Raw genomic sequence first — 18,836 nt, 5'->3', positions numbered from 1 at the left:
TGGACAGGTAGCTCAGTTATGCTTTTTAAAAAGAGGTTCTGCAGCAGTGTTATGTGCAGTTGTGTATTATAAGGCATTATGTACCCCTACTATTCATGATTGAGAATATTAGACGTCACCTCTAACTCAACCTTCGACTATTTTCTTTTATACGGAGACATAACATATCAGTAACTTGTAATATACTTAGAATTTACAGGAGTCTCATTAGGCCATGTGTAATATATATATATATAAACCATTCAAATGTATATACTGCCTCCAGTTTAGTATGCATTTTATTCTTGCAATCATCTGAGTTGTCACTTGTGCTTTTTTTTCTACTTGCAGTCAAATGGGTCGGCGTTGGAAAATCAAGAGAGTCTATGATTGAGCTGTTCTAGAGTTCAGGACGTCAGATGCCCGATCAGCGATTCCAGCACCACACATTGTCAGCGTCGATAGAGAATGGCGTGTACTGCAGCGTATTGTGGACCTGCTGTGAGAATGTATTCACACTTTGTGACAACCTACGCTTATCTAAATAAAACCGGTTTGCAATAAAGTTGTCTTGGGGGCTCATTTTGCAAAGTAGAACTGGATTAAAGGGGTGTCTTATCTGGACAACCCCATAAAATAAAGCCGCCCTTTGTGATCAGCAGATTGCTGCAGGTATGGCTGCTGGAACCATCAGCGATCAGCTGTGATCACTGGGGAAGATTTACGCTACCATTCATTTCCATATAGCAGCCTCTGGTGGGGAAACGTAGTATTACAAGGAGCCTATTAAAACGATGTCCCACACTCTATGACATGCTTATGCCTTAATAACTGTGGTCTAATAACTGGGCATCAGGTATCTATTAGTTCTACCGACCTTTTTGAAAAGATAAATAGTAATCAACAGATGTATTCCAAGACTCTAATGCACCAAATGTGTCGCAAATACTTATCTCAAGATAGTTACACTACCGTTCAAAAGTTTAGGGTCACTTAGAAATTTCCTTATTTTTGCAAGAAAAGCACAGTTTTTTTCAATGAAGATAACATTAAATTAATCAGAAATACACTCTATACATTGTTAATGTGCTAAATGACTATTCTAGCTGCAAACGTCTGGTTTTTAATGCAATATCTACATAGGTGTATGGAGGCCCATTTCCAGCAACCATCACTCCAGTGTTCTAATGGTACATTGTGTTTGCTAACTGTGTTAATGGCTAATGGATGATTAGAAAACACTTGAAAACCCTTGTGCAATTATGTTAGCACCGCTGTAAACAGTTTTGCTGTTTAGAGGAGCTATAAAACTGACCTTCCTTTGAGCTAGTTGAGAATCTGGAGCATTACATTTGTGGGTTCGATTAAACTCTCAAAATGGCTAGAAAAAGAGAGCTTTCATGTGAAACTCGACAGTCTATTCTTGTTCTTAAAAATGAAGGCTATTCCATGCGAGAAATTGCCAAGAAACTGACGATTTCCTACAATGGTGTGTACTACTCCCTTCAGAGGACAGCACACACAGGCTCTAACCAGAGTAGAAAGAGAAGTGGGAGGCCCCGCTGCACAACTGAGCAACAAGACAAGTACATTAGAGTCTCTAGTTTGAGAAATAGACGCCTCACAGGTCTTCAACTGGCAGCTTCAATAAATAGTACCCGCAAAACGCCAGTGTCAACGTCTACAGTGAAGAGGCGACTCCGGGACGCTAACCTTCAGGGCAGACTGGCAAAGAAAAAGCCATATCTGAGACTGGCTAATAAAAGAAAAAGATTAATATGGGCAAAAGCACACAGACATTGGACAGAGGAAGATTGGAAAAAAGTGTTATGGACAGACGAATCGAAGTTTGAGGTGTTTGGATCACACAGAAGAACATTTGTGAGACGCAGAACAACTGAAAAGATGCTGGAAGAGTGCCTGACGCCATCTGTCAAGCATGGTGGAGGTAATGTGATGGTCTGGGGTTGCTTTGGTGCTGGTAAAGTGGGAGATTTGTACAATGTAAAAGGGATTTTGAATAAGGAAGGCTATCACTCCATTTTGCAACGCCATGCCATACCCTGTGGACAGCGCTTGATTGGAGCCAATTTCATCCTACAACAGGACAATGACCCAAAGCACACCTCCAAATGATGCAAGAACTATTTAGGGAAGAAGCAGGCAGCTGGTATTCTATCTGTAATGGAGTGGCCAGCGCAGTCACCAGATCTCAACCCCATAGAGCTGTTGTGGGAGCAGCTTGACCGTATGGTACGCAAGAAGTGCCCATCAAGCCAATCCAACTTGTGGGAGGGGCTTCTGGAAGCATGGGGTGAAATTTCTCCCGATTACCTCAGCAAATTAACAGCTAGAATGCCAAAGGTCTGCAATGCTGGAATTGCTGCAAATGGAGCATTCCAAGACCAAAGCAAAGTTTGAAGGAGAAAATTATTATTTCAAATAAAAATCATTATTTCTAACCTTGTCATTGTCTTGACTATATTTTCTAGTCATTTTGCAACTCATTTGATAAATATAAAAGTGTGAGTTTTCATGGAAAACACAAAATTGTCTGGGTGACCCAAAACTTTTGAACGGTAGTGTATGTGAAAGCATTTTACATTATTGAGCTCGTTTAGGCTCAAATGGGACATCATTCAGCTTTCCCGGATTCCTGAATGTCAAATATATCTAGACTGCAGTGGTTACTTAATTCTCTTACACTTACTGGACTCCTGTTACTTCCATCTGCCCTGTAAGAGGAAAAACACAAATCAAAATTCTTCACACCAATGAATTACTATAAATAAAATCATAAATAAACCTGAAACAAACCTGGTTGTCCATGTTATATGCCTCATCGTAAGCCGTTCTCCAGCGGTGAGTTTCTGGTCTACCATACACGTCTAATGGAATATCAGGTTTTTTGGGGTGGGTCACTTCGGCAAGCTTGACCGGGGACTTTTGTGGAGAATCGAAACGTACAGTCCTACCTGCAATACTTTACACAACAGCAACAGAAAACAATAGAAAAAACAAACAAATAAATATATATATATAGTCACTTACAATATGTTCATGTGTATTATCTATGATCCTGTTCCCTAATGTAATAACTTATGCACCACCAAGCTGACAGCACACTTAGAGGCCGGGTTCCCACGTAGCGTAAACGCTGCAGAATTTCCGCAGCATTTGCAGTAGCAGCAAAGTGGGTGAGATTTAGAAAATCTCACGCCCACACTGCAGTAAAAAAAACGCAGCGTAAACGTTAATAAATTGACCTGCGGTGTGGAATTTTACGCAGCATGTCAATTTATGCTACGTTTTATTTGATTTTCCGTTGTGGGTTTTCCCAATTGAATTCAATGAGCATGCAAATCCTGCAACAGAAAGCCAAGTGTTGCGACTTTTGCAGCGTATTTGCAGCGATTACACCGCAAAAATCGCAACTATGGACAATAAAAATAATCATACTTACCCAGAATGCCCTCCTTCTTTCTGCAGTCCGGCTAGTCCGCTGCAGCCAATCACAGGCTGCAGCTTCACATGGCCTTTAATGTCATCGTAGGAGGCCGGCCTATGCGCAGAGAAGAAGGGGGGGGGGGTGCAAGTATTGCTTATTTTATTTATTTATTTCAAGCGCTGCTTTCCGCAGCAGAAATTCTGTCTGAAAAACCGCACCACGATGTGGTGCGATTTTTCGGACGGAATGTACTGCAGGTTCCAGGTCGGATATGCTAGCGTATCCGACCAGTGGGAACCTGGCCCAAAGAGGATCTGTCACCTCTCCTGACATGCCTGTTTTAGTAAATACTTTTATTCTCCGTAAAATAACAACGCTCACCACTGCCCTGTTTTATGATTTTGTTTCTGTAATATGCTCTTCTCTATATCCATGTTCGGCATCTGAAAAACACCAATAATTGGAGAATAAAAAAGCTGGAATACTAAGATAGATAGATGGATGTATGGATGGATGGATGGATGGATGGATGGACGGACGGATGGATGGACGGACAGATAGATAGATAGAATTTCCACCTTAATTATTATTATTTTTAAGGTGGACTGCCCTTCAGTTTTTTTTATGTGCCTTTGTTTGCTATTGGTGATGATAGCGCAAAGATGAAATATAAAGGTCATGATGCAGATCAGAAAAAGGTTATAAATACATGTGTATGAGATAAAGTCTTACTTGTAAGCCCGGGCTGCTGGAAATAGTAAGAGCGCTCTATGTCCTCTGCGTAGAGTTTGTTGTTCCCTGTTACCAGGTTACAGCCAAAAAGGCCACAAGGACGGCAACAACAAGCTGCTGGATTCTAGTAGTGGCAGCTTTCGGAAGCAGCAATGTAACATTGGCAACACTGTAATAAACGGGGTCCTTGATCTTGAATCTCAATGACTGTGCCTGACCATGTAGAGTATTGCCTGACCAGCACACAGCAGTGCCCACAGAATACAGATCTGGTAACTGAAGGACTGAGACTGCTCATATACAACAGCGCCCACACAATATACAGCAGTGCCCATACAATATACAGCAGTGCCCACACAATATACAGCAGTGCTCACACAATATACAGCAGTGCCCACACAATATACAGCAGTGCCCACACAATATACAGCAGTGCCCACACAATATACAGCAGTGCCCACACAATATACAGCAGTGCCCACACAATATACAGCAGCGCCCACACAATATACAGCAGCGCCCACACAATATACAGCAGCGCCCACACAATATACAGCAGCGCCCACACAATATACAGCAGTGCCCACACAATATACAGCAGTGCCCACACAATATACAGCAGTGCCCACACAATATACAGCAGTGCCCACACAATATACAGCAGCGCCCACACAATATACAGCAGCGCCCACACAATATACAGCAGTGCCCACACAATATACAGCAGTGCCCACACAATATACAGCAGTGCCCACACAATATACAGCAGTGCCCACACAATATACAGCAGTGCCCACACAATATACAGCAGCGCCCACACAATACAGATCTGGTAACTGAAGACTTCTCATATACAGCAGTGCCCACACAATATACAGCAGCGCCCACACAATATACAGCAGCGCCCACACAATATACAGCAGTGCCCACACAATATACAGCAGCGCCCACACAATACACAGCAGCGCCCACACAATATACAGCAGCGCCCACACAATACACAGCAGCGCCCACACAATATACAGCAGCGCCCACACAATATACAGCAGCGCCCACACAATATACAGCAGCGCCCACACAATATACAGCAGCGCCCACACAATATACAGCAGTGCCCACACAATATACAGCAGCGCCCACACAATATACAGCAGTGCCCACACAATATACAGCAGTGCCCACACAATATACAGCAGTGCCCACACAATATACAGCAGTGCCCACACAATATACAGCAGCGCCCACACAATACAGATCTGGTAACTGAAGACTTCTCATATACAGCAGTGCCCACACAATATACAGCAGCGCCCACACAATATACAGCAGCGCCCACACAATATACAGCAGCGCCCACACAATATACAGCAGTGCCCACACAATATACAGCAGTGCCCACACAATATACAGCAGCGCCCACACAATACACAGCAGCGCCCACACAATATACAGCAGCGCCCACACAATATACAGCAGCGCCCACACAATATACAGCAGCGCCCACACAATATACAGCAGCGCCCACACAATATACAGCAGTGCCCACACAATATACAGCAGCGCCCACACAATATACAGCAGTGCCCACACAATATACAGCAGTGCCCACACAATATACAGCAGTGCCCACACAATATACAGCAGTGCCCACACAATATACAGCAGTGCCCACACAATATACAGCAGCGCCCACACAATACAGATCTGGTAACTGAAGACTTCTCATATACAGCAGTGCCCACACAATATACAGCAGCGCCCACACAATATACAGCAGCGCCCACACAATATACAGCAGTGCCCACACAATATACAGCAGCGCCCACACAATACACAGCAGCGCCCACACAATATACAGCAGCGCCCACACAATACACAGCAGCGCCCACACAATATACAGCAGCGCCCACACAATATACAGCAGCGCCCACACAATATACAGCAGCGCCCACACAATATACAGCAGCGCCCACACAATATACAGCAGTGCCCACACAATATACAGCAGCGCTCACACAATATACAGCAGTGCCCACACAATATACAGCAGTGCCCACACAATATACAGCAGTGCCCACACAATATACAGCAGTGCCCACACAATATACAGCAGTGCCCACACAATATACAGCAGCGCCCACACAATACAGATCTGGTAACTGAAGACTTCTCATATACAGCAGTGCCCACACAATATACAGCAGCGCCCACACAATATACAGCAGCGCCCACACAATATACAGCAGTGCCCACACAATATACAGCAGCGCCCACACAATATACAGCAGCGCCCACACAATATACAGCAGCGCCCACACAATATACAGCAGCGCCCACACAATATACAGCAGCGCCCACACAATATACAGCAGTGCCCACACAATATACAGCAGTGCCCACACAATATACAGCAGTGCCCACACAATATACAGCAGCGCCCACACAATACACAGCAGCGCCCACACAATATACAGCAGCGCCCACACAATATACAGCAGCGCCCACACAATATACAGCAGCGCCCACACAATATACAGCAGCGCCCACACAATATACAGCAGCGCCCACACAATATACAGCAGTGCCTACACAATATACAACAGCGCCCACACAATATACAACAGCGCCCACACAATATACAGCAGCGCCCACACAATATACAGCAGTGCCTACACAATATACAACAGCGCCCACACAATATACAACAGCGCCCACACAATATACAGCAGTGCCCACACAATATACAGCAGCGCCCACACAATATACAGCAGTGCCCACACAATATACAGCAGCGCCCACACAATATACAGCAGTGCCCATACAATATACAACAGTGCCCACAAAATTTGGTGCTACAATATTAGGGCCTTTGCACACGGCTGTATTAGGGCATGTTCACACGTGGCAGAGTTTTTCCGCTGCAAATGTTGGTGCAGATTTGGGGCAATTACGAAACGAATCTGCACCAACATTTGCTTACAGGTAATTCAGACGTTGCAGAAAACACAGCGGACTTGCCACAGATTTCAGTTTTTGCATTGCAAAGGCTGAAATACGCAGTGAAATTCCGCTTCTTCTCACCAACAGACAGTGCATGGTCCGCAGCGGAGGGAAAATTCTGCACCGCATCCAATGGTCCGCAGCGGAGTTTTCCGCAATGTCTGAACTAACTTGCCTAAAAATGTATTGAAACAAATATAAAAAACGGCCGCTGGAGAATTCCACTGCGGACTGTCCGCAGAGGAAATCAACAGCAATTCTGCCACGTGTGAACATGCCCTTACAGCTCTGTGCATCCTTCATGGAACTTTTCTATACAAACCCAACAGAAAAAAATGGTGGCGTGCTCCATCAAATTCAATAGGTAAAGAGAGCGTAATATCTCCACACGTATGGCACGCAACGGAGCCTGTACGGCAGCACGCGGAGGTCATGCAGCTCCATACTAGGGAGCCCTATGACCTCTGTACACTGCATTCTCTGTTCACATGGCTTTGCCATAAGGATGAGCCCTTAGACCTCAAGGTCATATTTAGTGGTGTCCATACAATAGGCAGCAGTGGCCAAAATGTTGGTGCTAGGATCTTGGACCTCAACACCAGTGCTGGGTGGGGAATGTAGCTGTGCAGGCGTCTTAGGCTGGGGCTACTTGGCGATTTCAGCCAGGACACACGTGGCGTGGTTAAAAATTGCTGTATCGCGCTGCCTGCATTGCATTTAATAAAAGTGAATGGGGTCACTTTGCAAACTGCAAGTTGCCGCAACCCTGACATCACCATCACAAGAAGTCCAGCGGGTTTGAAGTCCTTGCAACTGCGGTGTTGCGGTTGCGGCAACTTGTAGGTTGCAACGTGACCCCATTCACTTTCATTACCCGCGATGCAGGCAGCGATACAGCAATCTGTGGTCGTAGGACCTGTGTCGTGGCCATAGTCGCTGTGCAGTCCCGGCCTAAGATGCCTGCACAGCGCCTCGTCAGGAGCATCTTTGTGCAGGTGGTGAGGGTCCCAACAGAACCTATTAGGGACTCTGTTTATGAAAGAGGGGTGTACCACGCTATTAGGCCTGATTCACACGAGCGTATTTTAAGTCCGTGTTACAGATGTAAAAAATAATGGCCGTCACACGGACCTATGTAATTCAAAGGGGCTACGCAGACATGCATTGTTTTCCACGTAGCGTGTGTCCGCTGCATGAAACTTAATGCAGGTCCAATTTTTGTGCGTTTTTTGCGCACCACGCAGCCCATTGAAGTCAATTGTTGCATGAAAACTACGGGCGGCACACGGACATCATCCACGTGTTGTCCGTGATTCACGCACCAGTTGCTAAAGAAATGATCCGGAAAAAAACAAAACCTTTTTTTTTGTAGACGTAAAAAACGCATGACATACGGATTACATACGCGTGTAAAAACCACAGACGCGCGCCGTACACGGATGCCAAACGGAACTGCAACGCAAGAAAAACTGGAACGCTGGTGTGAATCTCGGTTCGTTTTTAGGGTCAGTGGCGCTTCTTTCAACACGCAGAACGCATTAGGTATGGCGTTTGTTTCTGGCTTTTGTCCACAGGCTTTCCTTTAGGATTTGAAAAACGCTCAAAAATATACATGTTACAAAAGTAATCAAGAGAAAAAACCGCCACCAAAAACACTGGTAAAATTGCAATAAATTATTAGAATTTATTTATTTCAATTTATTAGAAATTCTATTTAGACGTTTATGTTTTTTGGAAAAGCTGGGTGGTAACATAATATGGCTGGAATTACTGCACCCGTAGCGATTCTCTTCCAACTTTCCAAGGTACTGAATGGCAAGTATAACTTTATGCAACAATGTCGCTGTATAAGAATCAGGTGCATGTCCAAACATAATTATTGTAAATTTGACTTTATTCTTGTTTATTGCTATAAGTACACTGCGCCTTTAAGATGAGCAGCAGAACGATCCGTTCCAAAAGTGAGTTCTGAATTCTCTCCTGTGCTTCCAATAACAGGGCAGCGGTTTAAAGCAGAACAGACATACAATGTACCGTACAGACCGCTGCAAACAGTCTAGATGCCCAGGGCCCTTTAATAGTTTATTACCGGCCAGGTTTGCCATGGCAGCGCATACCAGCGCCTTCGTTTGAACCGCTGCCAAGCAGCCAGCAGCACCACCCAGCGACAGCCGCCAGAACTGTTAAACATAAACACTTCTCACGCGTATGTAAAGCGCACCTCCTATCATCTCAGCAGCCAATCAAGTGCCAGATTCCGGCAATGACGGTCTTTCCTAATTGGTAGAACGGTCGGGTAAGCGCGTGAGTGACATTGAAAAGTGAGGCTGCGCATGCGTGTTTGGTTGTCAGGCTTTGGCGCGCTTCCTGTTCTGCAGAGGTCCGCGGTGCTTGTATAGGAATATGCCGAAACGCTCTTACCCCTTCGATAGTCTGGCCCCGCCGCAGCTCAAGACCCACGTCGGCCAAAAGGAACTAATCCAGGGCGTGTGTGGAGAAAGCCTGAAGCGGGAGATCTTTGGTGAGAGCCGTGTGGCCTATTCAGTCTCATTGTATAAGTCCGTGCAGCTCTACAAGTGTGGGAGTGCAGTGTCCCTCGAAGTTGGGCTGGGCCTTGTAGTTCACTGGTTTCTGGGGGGCTGGTTATGCTGGGGCTTGTTGTTCACTGGCAGCCGGGGTGTGGACTATGCTGGGGCTTGTAGTTCACTGGCAGCCGGGCTATGCTGGGGCTTGTAGTTTACTGGCAGCCGGGGTGTGGGCTATGCTGGGGCTTGTAGTTCACTGGCAGCCGGGCTATGCTGGGGCTTGTAGTTCACTGGCAGCCGGGGTGTGGGCTATTCTGGGGCTTGTAGTTTACTGGCAGCCGGGGTATGCTGGGGCTTGTAGTTCACTGGCAGCTGGGGTATGCTGGGGCTTGTAGTTCACTGGCAGCCGGGGTGTGGGATATGCTGGGGCTTGTAGCTCACTGGCAGCCGGGGTATGCTGGGGCTTGTAGTTCACTGGCAGCCGGGGTGTGGGCTATGCTGGGTCTTGTAGTCTACTGGCAGCCGGGGTGTGGGCTATGCTGGGTCTTGTAGTTCACTGGCAGCCGGGGTGTGGGCTATGCTGGGGCTTGTAGTTCACTGGCAGCCGGGCTGTGGGATATGCTGGGGCTTGTAGTTCACTGGCAGCCGGGGTTTGCTGGGGCTTGTAGTTAACTGGCAGCCGGGGTATGCTGGGGCTTGTAGTTTACTGGCAGCCGGGGTGTGGGCTATGCTGGGGCTTGTAGTTCACTGGCAGCCGGGCTATGCTGGGGCTTGTAGTTCACTGGCAGCCGGGGTGTGGGCTATTCTGGGGCTTGTAGTTTACTGGCAGCCGGGGTATGCTGGGGCTTGTAGTTCACTGGCAGCTGGGGTATGCTGGGGCTTGTAGTTCACTGGCAGCTGGGGTATGCTGGGGCTTGTAGTTCACTGGCAGCCGGGGTATGCTGGGGCTTGTAGTTCACTGGCAGCCGGGGTATGCTGGGGCTTGTAGTTTACTGGCAGCCGGGGTATGCTGGGGCTTGTAGTTTACTGGCAGCCGGGGTATGCTGGGGCTTGTAGTTTACTGGCAGCCGGGGTATGCTGGGGCTTGTAGTTTACTGGCAGCCGGGGTATGCTGGGGCTTGTAGTTTACTGGCAGCCGGGGTATGCTGGGGCTTGTAGTTTACTGGCAGCCGGGGTATGCTGGGGCTTGTAGTTTACTGGCAGCCGGGGTATGCTGGGGCTTGTAGTTTACTGGCAGCCGGGGTATGCTGGGGCTTGTAGTTTACTGGCAGCCGGGGTATGCTGGGGCTTGTAGTTTACTGGCAGCCGGGGTATGCTGGGGCTTGTAGTTTACTGGCAGCCGGGGTATGCTGGGGCTTGTAGTTTACTGGCAGCCGGGGTATGCTGGGGCTTGTAGTTTACTGGCAGCCGGGGTATGCTGGGGCTTGTAGTTTACTGGCAGCCGGGGTATGCTGGGGCTTGTAGTTCACTGGCAGCCGGGGTATGCTGGGGCTTGTAGTTCACTGGCAGCCGGGGTATGCTGGGGCTTGTAGTTCCCTGGCAGCCGGGGTATGCTGGGGCTTGTAGTTCCCTGGCAGCCGGGGTATGCTGGGGCTTGTAGTTCCCTGGCAGCCGGGGTATGCTGGGGCTTGTAGTTCCCTGGCAGCCGGGGTATGCTGGGGCTTGTAGTTCACTGGCAGCCGGGGTATGCTGGGGCTTGTAGTTCACTGGCAGCCGGGGTATGCTGGGGCTTGTAGTTCACTGGCAGCCGGGGTATGCTGGGGCTTGTAGTTCACTGGCAGCCGGGGTATGCTGGGGCTTGTAGCTCACTGGCAGCCGGGGTATGCTGGGGCTTGTAGCTCACTGGCAGCCGGGGTATGCTGGGGCTTGTAGCTCACTGGCAGCCGGGGTATGCTGGGGCTTGTAGCTCACTGGCAGCCGGGGTGTGGGCTATGCTGGGGCTTGTAGTTGGGGAGGGGAGTGCTGGGGCTTGTAGGTTGATGGTGGGGAGGCCTTAAGTCCTAGATCTGGAACAGGGCAACTATTGGTTTCTAGCATAGCTGAGTGACAACCGCTTTGTCTCCCACAAGGGTTTTACTAACTTTTTCTGTCTCTTGAACCTCAGATCTGCCTAGTAAGGCCTTATTCACACGACTGTGCGAGATGGACTGGAAATGGATGACAATTTCGAGACCCACTGATGCAAAATGGCCATGAACTACTGACCGTTGATCAGTTTTTAATGGACATTTTGTTTTCGCTGTCGTGTGATTGTGGCCTTATAGTGATCCGTCCCCTGAGCTCCTGTGTAATCTATATGTCGGTATAGTAGCACTTGAGGTGCTGTCATGGCTGCCATATATTGGTTGTGGTCCAGCCATGTGCAGGTCGTGCTGTTAAGGGTATGTGCACACACACTAATTACGTCCGTAATTGACGGACGTATTTCGGCCGCAAGTAGTGGACCGAACACAGTGCAGGGAGCCGGGCTCCTAGCATCATAGTTATGTACGACGCTAGGAGTCCCTGCCTCTCCGTGGAACTACTGTCCCGTACTGAAAACATGATTACAGTACGGGACAGTTGTCCTGCAGAGAGGCAGGGACTCCTAGCATCGTATATAACTATGATGCTAGGAGCCCGGCTCCCTGCACTGTGTTCGGTCCGGGACTTGCGGCCGAAATACGTCCGTCATTTACGGACGTAATTAGTGTGTGTGCACATACCCTAACTGTTGTGATCTTTGTTACAGAAAGGACCAAGAAACTCCTGTTCAGTGGTGCGAAAGCCGTTATGGGAAGCCAAAGTAAGAACCGTAATCCAGAAGGGGAGAGCCCGGTGCATGACTTACTGACTGGGCAGACGACTATTGGACAAGATGGAAAGCTGCACAGATCCTCGCGGACATGTAAGGAGCACTGGAGTCCCTGAGTCACATGTCGTGTCAATGTCACATAATCTCCAAGTATAAGACCAGGTCACGTTCTGGGTTGTGAATGCACGTGGCTGGTTACACTTCACTGCATGTCGTGCGACTCCGGATAATTCACCATTTACCTTATTACAGGAGGGTTTTATGGCGTTGCGCCACTTTTTAAATCGCTTTGTTTCGATTCCTTGCCGTCTTCAAGATCTGCTTGCTGGCGAGTAGAAAAATTATTGTTTACATTCAGAGGGTGAAAAGCTGTACAGACCTGTTACTTCTCACAGATGTAGATTTGCTACAGTTGTCAAGTAGAGGCAATCCTCTAAGCTGAATACATCCTATGTTATAGCACTCCATCAGTCTGGGGTCCAGGCTGTGAAGCTCTGAGTCCTGCCTAGATTAACTACAATTGTAGCAAATCCTCATCTGTGGAAGTTTTCAGGCTCTGCATGTAAAGATATCGAGAATGGTGAGTAACGAACAGTTAGAAATCTGGTGCTTTTGTGGGGGCCTCCTAAATCAGTTATGATTTCGCAAATTTTGCATCCTGGGGTTTTGGCTCACAATCTGCTGGACAATCAGGAAAATAATCACACTATGCAATCCAGCAAAAGCTGTTTGCTCTGTATCTGTTGCTGGACAATAGGACTGAAAGAAAAACCCACAATAGATGCGAACATGGACAAATTGGTTCTCATCTGTGTCTACTATGTTTCAATAAGTTTGTGTGAATGAGGCCTTAAAGTGTAGCTAAACGTCTGACAAACTTCTGATGTCATAAGTTTGGATTGGTGGGGGTCCGAGCACTAGACTTTCTATTGAGCCCGTACACTGATAATTTGTTTCCGGAAATAGCCGAACAGACACGAAGCGGCTGAGCGCTCACACAAGCTCTTCAGCTGCTTCGTTCTAGCGATTGGTGGGTGTCTCAGTGCTTGGACCCCCACCAATCCAAACTTTTGAGATGTCTCTGAGAGGTGGCTGCTGGTCACAATTTCCAGGTGGCGAGGTGGTCACGCTCTAGAGCGGCTCTTTTCTGTTCTATGGAAACTTTGTTCATTCTGTTCTATGGGGAAAAAAAGCAGACACTCGCAGGCGTGACCACCTCTCCAATTAAAGTGTAGCTGAGCGTTTGACAAACTTCTGACATGTCAAAAGTTTGGATTGGTGAGGGTCCGAGCACTGAGACCCCCCCCACCAATCGCTAGAACGAAGCGCTCAGCCGCTTCGTGTCTGTTCGGATTTCTCCGCAAAGCCGATGTATCGGCGTACGGACTCATAGACTTTCTATTGAGTCCATACTCCGATATGTTTATTTCCGGAAAGCCGTTGTATCGAACAGACACTAAGCGGCTGAGCGCTCACAAGAACGCTTCGTTCTAGCAATTGGTGGGGGTCTCAGTTCACTTTTTATTTTTTTTTTTTTTTTTTGCATGGAAGTGATCTTGGTTCACAACTGTTTAACAGAAATGTGCTGACTCATGAGAATTTCATGGGACTTGTAGTGTCTGGCATGTAACTTGCAGCAGATAACTGGTCCAGCAGATACGGTGAGAACTGCGCCTTAGGGCTTATTCAGATGAACATAAACATCGTCTGTGTGACAGCCAGCTCTTTGAAATACATTCAGCCTTTAATGGGGCGGTTCACGCGGTCTGTTAAAATGGTGGTGTGAACCTGTCCTATTGTCCATTTTCACAGATCCCTCTAGACTCCAGTCTAAAGGATCTGTGAACCGGGTCCCACACGGGAGCAACTCCGATGTGAGGAAGCCCTTAAACTGCTCAAAATGTACTTTAGCACAGCTGGCTGTAGTTTATCTGGTAAAGTCTATAGGACATACGTTTAAAGGGGCACTAGGAGGTTGGTGGTTTTTGTTTTTTCCCACAAGTAGTGCCACTCTATATCTATGGACAGTGTCGAGTACTCCAGCTCAGTCCCATTCACGTGGATGCTGCCAGACACTGCCTGTGGACGAGAGTGGTGCTTTTTCTTTGACAGGTGTGAGGCTGGATTCACACGAGCATGTTCGGTCTGTAATGGACGGAACGTATTTCAGCCGCAAGTCCCGGACCGAACACACTGCAGGGAGCCGGGCTCCTAGCATCATGGTTATGTACGACGCTAGGAGTCCCTGCCTCGCTGCAGGACAACTGTCCCGTACTGTAATCATGTTTTCAGTATGAGACAGTTGTCCTGCAGCGAGGCAGGGACTGCTAGCGTCGTACATAACTATGATGCCAGGAGCCCGGCTCCCTGCACTGTGCTCGGTCCGGGACTTGCGGCCGAAATACGTTCCGTCCTTTACAGACGTAAAGTGCTCGTGTGAACCCAGCCTTAAAGCGGTAAAGACAATCACTCTTCAAAAAGAAGCCAGTGGGCCTGGTTCTCTCCTGCATGTCACCAGGGAAAGCAATGGCCAGCTACACGTTTCCCCTGCAAACAGCTTCCCTGGCATATAAAGGGGGGCTCCAAGCAATCCATAGTTGGATTGGGGTTGTCCCGAAGACCACCTCTGTTCATATGCCCTACAGGACCCAGTCAATGAGCAGGTCTGGTCATCCATGTAATACATGGACGGATCTATATAATATATATATTATATAAATTTTCATTCTGCCGGCTTCCAGTTATAAAGGAGGTTGTCTTCCTACAACCACTTTACTTTTTTTTTTTTTTTTTCTTTTAATACTTAAACAAACTAAACCCCACAAATTAGCATTGCTGTTCAGTTACATTAATTTCTGCCTTCTGATGTAACACTTATAGCTGCTGTTGTGTTGCCAGATCCCAGCTTTATTTTTGGAGTGCAGATGTCTCTTTTCTTTAAGCAGCGCAGCCTGTGGAGGGATCCAGAGCGTGCTCCTCCTGTGTACGATCAGTGGGCGAGAAAGAAGCGTGCAAGCAGTGTGAGCGCTACATCTGCCGAGACTGCAGCAAGTCGTGCAGCTGCTGCTCTACTACCACTTGTTCCGACTGTACAGTACTAGTGTGAGTATCTGAAGGTGACCTGGGATAAAATGGCAACCGGGATTGAAATCAGTGATCGGCATACAACTACCAGTTTTACATGGTCAAGGCTATAAAAGGGCTTGTCCACACGTAGCGGAATTGCTGCGTATTTTCCATCCAGAATTGCAGACACAGTACCTGCAAATTGGGTGAGATTTAAAAAAAATCTCCACACGCTACGTAAAATTTCCAACCAGAAATATGGCTACGGTGCGTCTTTTTCATACCACGGGATGTCCGTTCCTGCTGCGGAAAGTGGACTGAATTGCTGCGTTTTTCAGAGATGTCACCATCTCCCAGCGTTGTGAAAAGCGCAGCGTAATCCGTACCATTTTCTGCAGTAAATAAAGCACGAAATTGTGTTCACAGCGGTTTTCAATGTAGCAATGGGTGAAATCTGTTGTAAATATGCCTGGTTTTAGCTGCAGATTTGTCTGGTTGCAGATTTTTCTGCAAACTGCTACGTGTGGGTACCCTACATGTCCTAGCAAAATGCTATAGCTTCACAAGGTGGGGAAAGCCCTGCGGCGTGTCCTTCACTACGCCAGCTGTTAAGACTACAGCTCCCAGCGTGCCCTGACAGCTGAAGAGTTTATAATCACAGCTAAAGGCTGTCAGGGAATGCTGGGAATTGTAGTTTCACAACAGCTGGAGTTCTGTAGGTTGCTGACCCCTGGTGTAGATGTTTGACCCCTGAAGTTTCCAGTCTGAATGGAAGGTGTTCTATAGAATATTGTCACATGTTATGATCACTGTCCATTACACAGAATGGTCCTGAAGTGTGTATTTCCTTATTTCAGTGACGGTGATCTTGGGGAGCGAGCGTTCTGCACGCCTTGTTCTGTATATGAAGTGTAAACCAGGGCAACCATCCTGCAAATTGCATCTTGTCAATGTTTTATATTTGTAAATTTTATATTGATATTTTGTATGTATTTTATATCTAAATGAGACATGAAATAAAGTTTATAATTGACCACTAGGTGGCAGTACGGCCTCTTTACTGAAAGCAGTAAGTCATAGGTTCCTGCAGAGAACCAGTCACTCAAGAGTCAAAGGTGTTTAGATCTGTAAAATCTCCATCACAGAAGAAATGCAGCTTAGAACTGAAATGAGAATTGAAGTGTCTTATAATTTCAGTCATAGGAATAGCTCTTTATGATCCGAAGTCATTTGATGTTTGAGCAAAGTCTGTAGTGTGACTTGTCTTGCCTGCTCATAAAGGAAATCTCAATGACCTAAACTACATAATACACCTGTTGCAACTACGTACCAGACTCTTCTCAAAGGGATTGTCTCAAAACAGCAAGTCCGTCCCATATCCCCTGTTGGTGTATAAGAATATTACAGATTGGGTAGACATCCCTCTGTTAGTAAGTGTGGAGAGACACTAGCCAGAGCGGCTCATCCTTGGGTGCTGCAGTGGCGCAGAGTGACCACTTGCAGCTTCCCCTGGCAATAGCTGACTGCCAGCTAGTGGAGCCGGACCCCAGGATTCCAGCTGTAAGGGAGGTTTCAATCCGAGGACTGGCACTGTCCATAACAAATTTGCTAGTGCAGTTATGCCCCCCCCCCCCCGCCCCTGATATTGTCATTTGTTGCAAGTGATGTGCCACTTCTCAAATTGCACCATTGCACATGTGCCTTCTAGGCTACATACACTTTCAAAAGCCTTTTTTTTTAAATATATATTTCAGTGCATTTGAAATTTTAGTTCGTTTTTAGTTTTATTTTTTTAGATAGCTTCTTAGTATTCTGTATACAGAGCAGATGTATTGTGCGCTGAAACCTGTATCCGTCAGGTTTGTGGGACTGATGGGTTCAGAGTCAGTGGGTCTTGCGTGTAACAGAGCAGGTGGAGCCTGCATATCACATAACAAAGAATCAGTAACTGTTCGATCCTGCATGTCACACGCAGGACCCACGGTCACTGAACCTGACAGATCCAGCGCACTATGCAGCTGCTCTCTATACAGAATACAAAGCAGCTGTATCTCAAAGTAAAAATAATTATTTAAGAAAGTTGCACTAAACACTCACTTTTTATAAAAATCTCTGCATTAAAGGCTAGACATAATATTCTGGTTTTAGAGCCATATTCACACATGGAGTTTGCTGTAGAATACAGTACAATGAAAATGCAGCTTTACAAAACCTTCACATGCAGCAAAAAAAAATAAAAATCCAGGGTTTTAAGGCTATGCTGTGGATTGGGAGTGAATTCTACATGTTATACATGTGGATTTACGATCCTGTTCCACAGTGATTTCTCCTGTATCGTCAGCACGGCCTAAGGCCCCATGCACACCTGTAATTTTGATCCACAATGATAGACATTAATGGATCAGTATTTTGGTCTAAGGCCCATGTACACCTTCCCCTATATATTTATGGGAAGGTGTCTGGGCCGTAGAAGTTATCTACGAAAAATAGTACATGTCCTATTTGATTTTATGGACTGTGCTCCTATAATTTATAATGGTAGCATGGCCTGCCAATGCAGGTGACTGTCTGCAGCTGGCTATGCCCATAATCGCTGTCTAAGTGCATGGTTGTGTGCAGGGGGCCTCATTGTACCACAAATCTGTGAAATGTCTTGTTCTGCAGCACTTGTTTTGGACCAGTAAATAAAGCATGCACAAAAAAATGGAAGCCAAATGGCGTATAAATTATACTGATACCAACTCCATGTGTTAGCGATATAAATGCTTGTGTTTTGAGCCTAAATTGTGTGAAATGCATTTGGTAGACAGTTTTGCTGTTGAATGTAGTGCTTAAAAGGGTTTTTCCTTTTTAATCGACACACACAGTAATGGAAACAAAAATGGCAGCCCCCATAGAGAAGTTAATCAATTAAAAACGTAAAAAGTACAACACAGCAACATACATTAATAAAATTTATTGATCTATCACACAAAAACACATAACATATTAAAAACAAAGTTGGTAGTGACACTGTTCCTTTAAAGATGGGCCTGGCCCTCAGTGTGATTGGGAGTCCAGCAACTATGACCCTACTGATCAGCCAAACCGAGGGCATCTTCACTGCAGTACAGACACAGCGATGCACTTATCCATGTGGCGATGTCAGGTACTACAACTTCTTTCACTTTAAGGGCTTGTTCGCACTGCAGATTTTACTTGTGGGTTTTTAGGCCAGAATTGGATTCAGGAGAGCAGGCTATTCTAATATGGGCCTAAAAAAAGCATGCAAAATCTGCCCACTATCTAATGG

At 46.6% G+C, this 18,836-nt stretch overlaps 2 protein-coding genes across 5 annotated transcripts in view; both read left to right on the top strand.

The window, feature by feature from the left end:
- ADSS1 (adenylosuccinate synthase 1) overlaps positions 1-544 on the top strand; it is a 33,567-nt gene extending 33,023 nt beyond the window's left edge. For both annotated transcript variants that reach the window (XM_075843829.1, XM_075843828.1), the window contains one exon: positions 331-544. In XM_075843829.1, the coding sequence (XP_075699944.1) occupies positions 331-383 (53 nt within the window). In that variant the 3' untranslated portion in view covers positions 384-544. The remainder of the gene's footprint in view (positions 1-330) is intronic.
- Positions 545-9,483: 8,939 nt separating this feature from the next.
- SIVA1 (SIVA1 apoptosis inducing factor) lies at positions 9,484-16,583 on the top strand. Of its 3 annotated transcripts, none has more exons than XM_075843832.1 (4): positions 9,484-9,680; positions 12,416-12,571; positions 15,377-15,580; positions 16,402-16,583. In XM_075843832.1, exons 1-3 carry the CDS (start codon positions 9,563-9,565, stop codon positions 15,577-15,579), a joined length of 477 nt encoding a protein of 158 aa, XP_075699947.1. In that variant the 5' UTR covers positions 9,484-9,562; the 3' UTR covers position 15,580; positions 16,402-16,583. The 3 variants fall into 3 exon arrangements, with proteins under 3 accessions (XP_075699947.1, XP_075699945.1, XP_075699946.1); XM_075843830.1 differs by having other exon boundaries at positions 9,485-9,680; positions 15,421-15,580; XM_075843831.1 differs by having other exon boundaries at positions 9,486-9,680; positions 15,424-15,580.
- The last annotated feature ends 2,253 nt before the right edge of the window (positions 16,584-18,836 follow it).

Source organism: Rhinoderma darwinii, chromosome 12, assembly GCF_050947455.1.
Source record: "Rhinoderma darwinii isolate aRhiDar2 chromosome 12, aRhiDar2.hap1, whole genome shotgun sequence".
In the NCBI taxonomy this organism is placed as follows: domain Eukaryota; kingdom Metazoa; phylum Chordata; class Amphibia; order Anura; family Rhinodermatidae; genus Rhinoderma; species Rhinoderma darwinii.
This window is presented reverse-complemented; position numbering and strand designations above follow the sequence as displayed.

What these genes read in the sequence shown, in the direction of transcription:
- SIVA1 (XM_075843830.1), top strand. Translation starts at nt 9,563, where the DNA reads ATGCCGAAACGCTCTTACCCCTTCGATAGTCTGGCCCCGCCGCAGCTC. An exon ending in CCTGAAGCGGGAGATCTTTG is followed by an intron (nt 9,681 to 12,415) that starts GTGAGAGCCGTG and finishes TCTTTGTTACAG; the next exon opens with AAAGGACCAAGAAACTCCTG. An exon ending in GCACAGATCCTCGCGGACAT is followed by an intron (nt 12,572 to 15,420) that starts GTAAGGAGCACT and finishes CTTTTCTTTAAG; the next exon opens with CAGCGCAGCCTGTGGAGGGA.